The 10,285-nt window shown below is 40.0% G+C and overlaps 1 protein-coding gene and 1 long non-coding RNA gene across 2 annotated transcripts in view; one reads left to right on the top strand and one right to left on the bottom strand.

Moving 5' to 3' along the window:
- Positions 1 to 502: 502 nt before the first annotated feature.
- LOC137183046 (uncharacterized) lies at positions 503 to 1,247 on the bottom strand. The gene is made up of 3 exons (XR_010928410.1): positions 939 to 1,247; positions 682 to 715; positions 503 to 581 (listed from the first exon to the last, which is right to left on the bottom strand). It is a non-coding gene; the product is annotated as an uncharacterized lncRNA (long non-coding RNA).
- A 1,021-nt stretch (positions 1,248 to 2,268) lies between these two features.
- Positions 2,269 to 10,285, top strand: part of tmem266 (transmembrane protein 266) — a 27,478-nt gene continuing 19,461 nt past the window's right edge. Inside the window, exons 1-2 of the mRNA XM_067589773.1 lie at positions 2,269 to 3,207; positions 4,637 to 4,742. Coding sequence (XP_067445874.1) covers positions 4,732 to 4,742 — 11 coding nt within the window. The 5' untranslated portion in view covers positions 2,269 to 3,207; positions 4,637 to 4,731. The remainder of the gene's footprint in view (positions 3,208 to 4,636; positions 4,743 to 10,285) is intronic.

Raw genomic sequence — 10,285 nt, 5'->3', positions numbered from 1 at the left:
TTGGCTTTCAACACCCTGCATGTGAATACAAGTAATAATTATTAGCTTCAAAAGAATATTTTCTGGCTAAAGAAGAATCACACTAAGACTTCACAACACGTAAAACACTTTCACATTTGAATGCTATTTTTAGATGCCTTCCTGAACCCACAATGTACTTACTTGCATATGTAGTAGATAACAGCTGCCAGCACCATTAAGATGAGGAGGGCAACAATGACCATGGCTGCAATTAACCCGGCCTCCCCTGCATTGGTGGAGCTGCTGAAGAGCTGGAACTGCTCACATCTGCTGCCTTTGTAATTTTCATTGCACCTAAAGTAAGATATGATGTAGAAAAATGTAGGCAGTCTGTCAGCAAAGAGGAAGTTTGTCACTAATATTGTCATGGTGTGAAACGTTTATATAGTCCTCCATCAAAGTTAAAGTTTCTGAAAAATCATTCTTACATCTAAGACACTTGAAAAGGATTTTTTGTGTAACTTACACACAAGAGAGTGTATCCATAGAAGATATTTTATAGCATGTCCCTCCATTCATGCAATAGGTTGCTTCCTGCCCATCACAGGGGTCTCCGTGATCTATACAGACATAACATTTCAGAAAAGATAGCTCTAACAGGGCAGTGTAGCCACTTTTTAAAAGCATGTGTTGTTCTTTCTGGTAATGTTTTATTATTACCTGCCATCATTTGGAATATTTTTCTTCCTGTTACCTGAAAACACAACAACACATGAAGCATTTTTGTCACAGAAAAGGAAATGATCTCTCACCACCAAGAGAAGCGTGTCATAACTAGAAGTTTCAGATGCAAATGATAAAAACAAACCTACATATGATAATTTCTTAAAACTGAAAGGTCTCACTAAATAATTTTGGTGAATTTTTAGGCATATCTTCTCACTCTGCTTTAAATAAAGCAAAAACTGCGTCCTTACCTGCCTTTGAAATCCCAGCTTTGGTAGTTAGTGCAGGTTCCTGAGGTGAGTCATAGTGATGCTTCAGAATAACTCTGCTGCTTTTTGTTGGACCTACAAAGAAACTGTCATGTGGGTGTGTTCCTCCCTTGGCCTAAAAAATGTTGTGATTGCAGTTTGTCCACATTGTAAATGGCAAGCTAAATGTCAGGATACTGCCTACTGTAGGTAATTTATGTCATAAATGGTGTCAAATGAAACATGAATGGTGTCAAATGACGCCATTTATGTGATTTAAAAAGTCTCCCAGAAATCACTGTAATGTTGATGTATGAGATGAGTAGATTACATTTTGTTTTTGTTGACATGTTTAGTTACATCATGAGATCATGCACAGATGGGTGAGGAAATCACCTGTTGTGCATGTGAGCTCAGCGTGTTTGGGTTTGGTAAGACAACAACTGAATGAATGGTATGCAAAGAAGGCATGACTGGAATCGTGGGAACTTTTTTGTAGTCTAAGAACACATCAGACACAGCTTCCTTCAAAGAAATAATTACTGCTTTTTGCTCAGAACCGTTAGTTGACTCACCAACTGGCAGTTCCTTTTATTGTTTACAACTCTCTAAATAGGTAATTGTGTTGTTTTTGAGCATTGTGGTGATGAAATCAGGGCTTGGCTCTTCTCAGGTTATACAAGCCACATTCAGGCAACACGTAAGAGATGCTAAATGGATTTTAATTACATTTCTGTTCTGTTTTTGATTATTTGATAGTTATGAGACTAATGGCCTTACCATACAGACCTAGTTAAATTTCACTTCTAATCGTTTTGATGCCACTGTCTAATAAGGCACCCATTATAAGACATTTATAAGCTGTAATTCATGACTTTTATTAATGGTAATAAATCATTCCCTGATACTTTTTAGTATCACTTTAATCATTTTTTATCAGTCATAAAAGAAGAACAACTTTTGGGTTTCCAGATTGTGCCCAAACTTGATAAAAGAGATTTCCACACACTTAGATCTTAGGTTTCCAGATTGTGAAATTCACTTTGCTTTAATTTGTTTATCCTCCTCCAGTATGGCACCTGCTTTATCTTTCAAGCGGTAAAAGCCTTTATTAAAAGGGTATAACTGCAGACTTGATGGCTTATTAAAAAGTGAGAAAACCTTTTTTTACTATTAGTAACATTTTCACTGAATTATTACCAAATAGAAACGATAAATACCAGTCAAGGGCCTTTTCACAACCTGGCAACCCAAAGTTCAAGTATAACTGAACTTTGGGTAAAGCATAAGTAAATTATTATTAAAGCCACCAGTTACAACTCATGAGCCATTTATGAAGGGTGCCTTATTAGAAAGTGTTACCATTTTTTTCCTATTACCAATGACTTTTCTTTACTACCCTTAGGTGTTTCCGGGGCCTAATTCCTGTGCTACATTTTTGGGATACTTCTCAAATATCACAGCAGATCTTCTCTGGGGATATTATGCTGCAGACTAATGAACTGCATTAAATTGAAAAAAAAGACTCAGTCGACATGAACTCCCTATTGAGCCCCACAGAAACACTTGAAGTCAGTGTAAGAGTATTAGGATTTTTTTTTCCGTGCGGGTGGGTTGTTATCGCGAGGAACTCTGAAGCTCAAGAGGTGAAGTGAAGCGAGAGTGTTTTTCTACGTCGACGCGTCCAGGGTGGCATAGAAAGAGTGACGTCTGTGGGCTCTTGTAGCTTATAATAGGGATGTAGACTATATATATATTATTGATTTGACATTACTGCTTGTGTGTATTTTTTTAATGTAGTCCTGCGCGTTGACGGCGCCGCTCGTCACACATCTGTAGCCGCTGGAATCCCGTTTTCAGCACCTGGACAGCTCCCGGTCGTGAACCTCTTCTTTTTATTATCGGGCACATGGAGTCCCTGGTGTGATTGTGGGGGAAGCCCTGCAAGCACATTGTGCCTCCCTCCGAATATGTCATTATCTCCCTGATTCAGTGACAGCCTCGTCGTCTCCGCTGAAGGATGGTGCTTTCACTCCGGAGTAGGTGTTTTCGTCGTGCGCTGTCTTCAGAAAGGCGATACGGGTGCTTGGCCAACGCAAATTTAAGAGGAATCGCAGCCTACTCACAGCAAGATCCGAGCTTCCCTCACACTGATCATCATCATCATCATCATCATCATCATCGGCGAGGAGGGAGATATTACCATCATCACTGCGAGGGCAAAGGAGTCACGACCACACTTTACACAATGTAGAGCAAGAAAACACAAGAGGTTAGTGTGTCTTTGTGTTTCTTTTCGGGCTGGTGTTTAAATGGGTTGTCGATGTATTTGTGTCGGTTTAATCGTGAACAAGAATCAGACTGTGTGGCCTCTGAGCACAGTGGGGAAATGTTAACAGCACCATAACTGTTTATGTTGCCTATGACTTGGTGGGAAATGATTGCAAATGCATCTTGATCACGTTAAATGCAAAAGCCTGGGCAGAAATAGTCCACAGTGCTTGTTTCGTGCAATGCAATAGTAAGAATTGCTGCCCCACCTCCGCTGATTATGAGACTGTACTTACAGTAATAAGTGGCAACTTGAGATGCTGATTGTGATATTGTGATTTACTCAAGTACAGAAAATACTTTGCTGTGTAGTAAATTACCTCCAGAAAGGCTTACACTGCACCTCTGATCCCACTTGCCTTTCTGCTCACCTCTGCATTGATTCCTTGTAAAGTATTTTGCAAGGTGTTGACCTCTTTGACTTTCTGAACATCCTATAGCGATCAATTGTTCTCCCCCCACCCCCCACCTCCACCCAAGAATTATGCTAAAGACCACATTTTTGGGGGGCTGCTGCAGTGGAACAATATCATTCTCAGCCCTTGAATGACCTGGGCTGATTTATCCTGAGTAGCATTTAATCTGCTGTGCTTCACTACATTACTCTGCTGTGGTCTGCTGTGGCTGTGAATGCTGACTCCTCACCTCTCCATGTCTGAGGGTTTTCACTGTGTATCACACACTATCCTGAATCAGTGCAATACTGTGTAAGTCAGGGAGGTGGGTGTGTTTCTTGTGAACAACAATGCAAATGTGAGATAAGTGTAGTTATAGTTTATCTCTTAGTGCATTTACCTTGCAACACTGAGCATTGAACTTGTTTTTTGTTTGTGACTATCCTGTCTGATCATGTCATGTCTGTTTCATGCAAAGCAGCTGGAGTGGGCTTTCACTTGAACGGACTTGGACATGAATGGTTCTCTATCCTGTGGCACAAAGAGCTAGCATCCTGCTGTACTTGCTATGCAAGAGGTGTGATGTTCCCCAGCCCCTGATTCACAGAGCGGAGTGTATATTGGAGGAGATTTCAAATCCATTACAGTTTAGTGCTCCCCAGGAAAATAGCTGAACGGAGCATTGCTGAAGCTGAAGTTAGGACAGGACCCCATCAGGAAGAGCACACACAGAAGCTCTGATACTGATAATTGTGCATACAGTTGTGTTACACTACTGAGCTGTATGATTTTGAGACTGAAAGTTCATTCTTGACCTTGGAAACAGCAGCGATCTCACCATTAGTCCATTAGTAGCTGTTCTTGAGCTTTCAGTCATATCACACAATCTTCCTTAGCATATAGAGTTTGCCCATGATTTGCTCTACAATTTTCTTTTTCCGTAGTAAATACATCATTCTTTTCTCTTTTCCATAGGTGTGGTAGGAGCCAGGTCTCTGCAGTGGTGAAATACCATTTCACACTCAGGGTAATTTAGTGCGGACGTCTATTTGAAGCAACAGGACTTCAACATGAGCAACCAGTAAGTACACCCACCAGATTCTTGTTTGAAACCATGTCTGAGAGAGTGTGAAATCTTAAATCTCTATTTATGAACACGCAGTCTCATGCACAGGGCATCTCAGCGTGCTACAATAGCAGAATGGGACCTGTATATTCTCATGCCCCTCCTGTTAACGACTTTGAACAGGGATCAGCGGGAAAGCAGAGCTCGGCCTCGTCCAGCATCTCTGAAGCGAGAGCGGCCGGCAATCTCCAGTTCTCGCTGGCATCTCTTAGCATTCAGGAGGGATGCTCACTTGTCATCTTCTCTTATTAATAATTACTCTGTGTGTGGTCCCCCAGACAGGCCCTGCATTTTGATGACAGCCGTGGTTGGGGCTAAGAGAAGGGAAAAGGGAGGGAGCAGGGGAATGGAGTGGAGTGGGAGGAGGTGGAGTGGAGTTGAGTGAGGGGTGAATGCAAAATGGGTTCAGTCAGCTGCATCTTCTGGTTAAAGGCACAGGATGCTGCTTCCAACCAACAGAGATCTCTGTCTGGGCCTCAGACCTGCAGATAAGGACAGTTAATGGTTGATTACAAGTCAATTTGAAGGAGAACATTGTGGCAAAACATCTGTAACTAGACAATACAGAGAATGTGTTGACTGGTTAGTAGTACAAAGGCATGATTTAATGTAGCTGAATGCCGGTGACTCTCTGTGAAGTGACAGATGGGAAACTCATGCAGAGAAAGGTCTTTGGAGTTATTTTCACCCCTGCTCTCTTAGACTTGATGCTGCTGTAAATCCCCCTCTCTCTCTCTCTCTCTCTCTCTCTCTCTCTCTCTCTGTCTCTGTCTCTCTCTCTCTCTCTCTCTCTCTCTCTCTCTCTCTCTCTCTCTCTCTCTCTCTCTCTCTCTCTCTGTCTCTCTCTCTCTCTCTCTCTCTCTCTCTCTTTCTCTCTCTGCTCTGCCTGTAGTGCTGTAGTATCTCTGATCTGGAAACAGTGGGACGCAGGATAGGAAACACATTAGATGCTCAAATACAACAAATTCAAAGGGATTTTACTTACATGTTTCACACAACAATTTAATATAAAATGTAAAAAATTTTCATGTCTCCATGTGGTTTTTATTTAAAAAAGCAGAGAAATTTGAAAAAAGAAAAATAACACTGCATTTCAAGCATAAACACAAAAGCTACATTTACACTGATGAGGCAGTACTTGCTAGTGTTTGCTGGAACTTTGTGCATTTTTTTTTCTCATTCAGCAAACAAAGAGCAAACACCACCTCTCCCACAGGAGCCCAGTGGCTTTGAAACAGGTCAGCTAACATTACTGTAAGTAACCTGTGTGTCATGTGACTTGGCGCCATGCTGCTCTTAATTTCTTGGCATAATGAAGTCTCTCTCCAATCACCAGAATAAGGTCTGCTGATTAGCAGGTCACAGCTTAAGCAACTATTGTCTATGTATATTTCATCATTCAGATTTGCTGAAATTTCAGTTGCACTTCAGTTTTATGTACTGACATGGCAAATTTATTAATGAAATCTATTGATAAGCCTGTTGTATTACAATAATTTTGCTTAAATAGAGAGTTTCTGAGTGCCGTGCACTTATTTCCAGGACGTAGTTTATCGTTGAATATTAAGGCTATAATGTGTCACGGTGTTAATGGTATTATTCAGTGAATACAAGTTGCTAAAACATCAATTCTTCTCTAATTTATTGATTTTCCTCACTAAAACACTTAAGTCCAAACTCTTCAAGATAATAGATTCAACCACTAAATAAGATTGTTTTTTGTGTGTGTGTCTCTATTCCCTAACAAAATGCTTGTGTCTGGCATCTGCTTTTGTAGATCAAGCAGCTGCTGTTGAGATGTCGGCGGAGTAAATTTCTTGTCATTTTCTCTTACTGCTAAATGAGGTGATGTGAATATTCTACGATGAATTAAAAGCCGAAGTCTTTGCTCTATTAACAATAAAGAAAAGACTCCAAAGACCAACAAAACACCATCATTCTGCATTGCTGCAATGGAATTGTCAAGTGCTGTAATTTCCCCTTGGACATCAAAAGAGCAGGTCTTGCCTAAAAGATCTGATCTTACAAATGTTCTCTTGTATCAGGAGCTTGTGTCAGGAGCTGCTGCTGCTGCTGCTGGGAAATCTGGCCAGTGCCCATATTAGTGATTTGGCACATTTTGTCTCAGTTTCCTGATGATATCAGGACAGTGAATTGCCGTTCACTGAGGAGCAGCCAAGTGTCTATATACAAACTTATTGGGTAAGACAGAGCGGCTGGGTTGTAGACAGCTGGCTAGAAATACCGTGGCAGTGAGCACTCAGAATGACAATGATACCAATGCCCTCTGGAAAGCAGTTTGTGCTGAGGCAGCGCTTTAAAATCCACTGAAGTGACAGAGGCAGGGAACTTATTGCTCAGGATAGGTGATTTAAAACATTTAAAAAAGCCATCAATCTTATCCCTTGTCTTCTTGCTATTGGTGAAGCAGCCGTATTACTCTCTGCTTGAACATTGTTGTTGTCCTTTGTTGGATTCTCATAGCAGTATAACGATCTAAGCTGTGGCCTGTGCTGACTCTTGCACACATACCCCTTTTTTTAAGCACTGTCTTGCTGTACAGTCACACCTGGCTGCTGAGAGAGAGCTGAACTATAGGACATGTCAGCTACAGTTTCACAGCAAGTGTGCAGAATTGAAATAAAAACCATTGAGCCACAACAGCCTCTCTAACCAAAAGGCTATTATCTTCCAATACTGTACAGGAAAAAGTTGGGTGCAGCTGACCTTAGTGTATTTAGCCAAATAACAAAAAGTATGAAATAAAATAAAACATAAAAATAGCCTTAGTTTATGTGTAACATGTTCTAACTTTACATGCAGACTCCCTCTTCACTGTCAGTTAGCATAGCCCCAGCTACAGCCTGAGAAGTTCATGTATTCCCTCCAGATGTATCTTATGTCACCGTTTGAACCTGCTTTATGTGCACAGGTGTTAGAGTAAAAAGATATAAACTAGTTTTGCTTTCTGTAGAGTTCTGCAGTACTGGACTTCAGGGGTATTTTAGTACCTTTCTTACAAAGGGTTGTGGGGGGAAAAAAACTCAGGCTAGAATAGATTACAGATGAGATTCATTTAAATTCGGATCTATGGAATCACTGAGTATTGCCAAGATGTTCCTGTTGAAAATGTCTAAAGTAAAAAGACACTTTTTTTTGTATGTGTTTACAAAAAATGTGTTTCTGAGGAATGTCTCTGTAAGGAGCCTGATATTCAGTTATACCTTCTAGATGAAAAGGATGCAGAGTTAAACATTATTAATAATAAAATTATCTATACTTATTTAAAGTTAAAATAAAGAAAATAAAAATTATTATGCCTGTCATGTTGTGATAAACAACACAACATTTTTTGAGAAATGAATTAGAGCTGGAGAGGAGGGGTCTCAGCTGACTCTTATATTTTTTATATATCTATTGATCTCTGCATGGTGATTTATTATGATGTGATGTACAAATGCTGGGGGAATTATGGATTACAGTTACACGAGAGGAGTCAATTGCTAGCAATGATTAAACACAAGGAGGAACCAGACTTTACAACACAAACACAACATAAAGTTTTAAAACTACAGCACTCTCTAAAAGACAAGGTCAAAACAAATTAACATTTACACATGTATTACAAATGCCATAGAAGATATTATATATATATGACTAATGCATTGAGTTTAATAAAGCAGTACCAGTTAAAGTTATTTGTTTGTGTAGGAACCGTATAATAATGATAATATCTATCATGGTTAAATAAAAAAATGAGGAAAAGTTGAGGTATAACCAGTTTCATTTAGTTGTTTTGCATTTTAATATTTTGCTGCAAGTTCATGTAACTGCAGCCTTATGAGCAATAACATGTAATGTATGTTGGACCAGCATTTATAAATATTGGCTGGTGAAGAAACTGGGTTCATGGTTAGCCTTAGTTCTTACTCTGCATGGGTGCGAGATTTCCCCCCTAGCCATGCACGCTCTATGTTAACCTTTTTGCTTCCTCATGGCGTTTTGCTAATATCACATGCCTCGGAAAAGATCCCAGCCCTTTAGCATGCCATTGGCTGTCCTTGCCTGCATCGTTGAAGGGAGCAGAGTGTTCAGATGTGAAGCCTCCGCTCCCTCCTCAGGATGGCAACCAGCCACTCTACTGGGCTCTGCAAATAATGGCTCCTGGCCTGCTCTGTGATTGTCTGGAAATGTGATTTTGATGCACTAAACAGTTTGTGTCTGTCATGACTGATTAGTGGCCTTGTTGTGGTTGGTCAGAGGTGCCAAGTCCATAGATAACACTGGACTGCGCAGGCGTGTTTTGTGGCGAGCATGTTAATATATGGGTGTTTGACCCTCAAGCTAAACAACACATCTAGCAGGGCTTGCATAATGAAAGGATCATATATTCACAGAAGAAAACACCTTTTATATACACAGGATAACCATATTGTCCCATGTTAAGACAAAATAGTTCAGGTGATTCTTGGTTTCCAATGAGAATAACAAAACAACCTTTCAAGAGAGTCCATTAAACCGCTATTACTCAAGAACTAAGTCAGGAAAAAGAAAGACCTATTTTCCTCTTCAGGCCTGCCTACATTAACATTTAACAGGAAGGTGGGTCTGCTCAGTGATCTTCTACTAACTGTTTCCTCCCACTCACTCCTCACTTTCACCTCCAGCACAGAGGTTGTAGAATTCGCCAACCCGATGGTTTTTGTTCCCTGTGTCTTGTAATCAATGCCTTCCTCCACCGCTAAGCACTGGAGTTATTGATGTCTCCACACTGGCTGCACTGGGACGGCTGCCAAGCCATGTGAGACTCCTTTTCCAGGGTAAATTCTCCTTGTCCGCTATTGGCTAAGCTCGTAGGATCGCAGCCCTCCCTGCACATTTAAGTTTTAGGACCTCATTGGCAGATAAAATGACACTTTGTCTGGTCCTGCCAAATATAACTCTACAGAGAACATACTGGAAAAATCAAAATGGAAAAAACACATCTGAACTCCAATGTCATTTGACCAATTTGAAAAATATTGTGTTATTACAAGACTTTACCGGTAGGTCTGCACACTTTGGCCAATATAAACAATTTTTAGAAGTATTTTATATTGGTTTCCAGAAAGCAGCCATCGGTTTCCATTAATTTCAGTATTCAACAAAATATAAACGTAGGGAAAGTTTCAGTAAACATTTTTATGTAACTTATATGTTGTAAATAAATGTTGTAAAAAAAATAATGTAAATTTTGACCATTTCTTGCCCTAAAAAGGTTGCTAGTTACCAGCAGATTGTACCAAAGAAATGGTAACAGCTAGCAATTGGGCAAAAACATACATAAAACAAAAACACTAAATTGTCATTGTCATAGACCACACATCTCAGGAAAGTTTTAAGTTTGATTTTCTGTCTCTAGTGATGAATAGAAACTAATGGCTGTCTGGAAGGTACAAATCATTCTAAACATTCATGAACACTTTGGAAAGTAGTCAGAAGCAATGAAAAATGCATCA

The sequence above is a fragment of the Thunnus thynnus genome, chromosome 5, assembly GCF_963924715.1.
Source record: "Thunnus thynnus chromosome 5, fThuThy2.1, whole genome shotgun sequence".
Lineage (NCBI taxonomy): Eukaryota > Metazoa > Chordata > Actinopteri > Scombriformes > Scombridae > Thunnus > Thunnus thynnus.
Note: the sequence above shows the minus strand (reverse complement) of the source record. Positions and strands in the feature narration are given on the sequence as shown.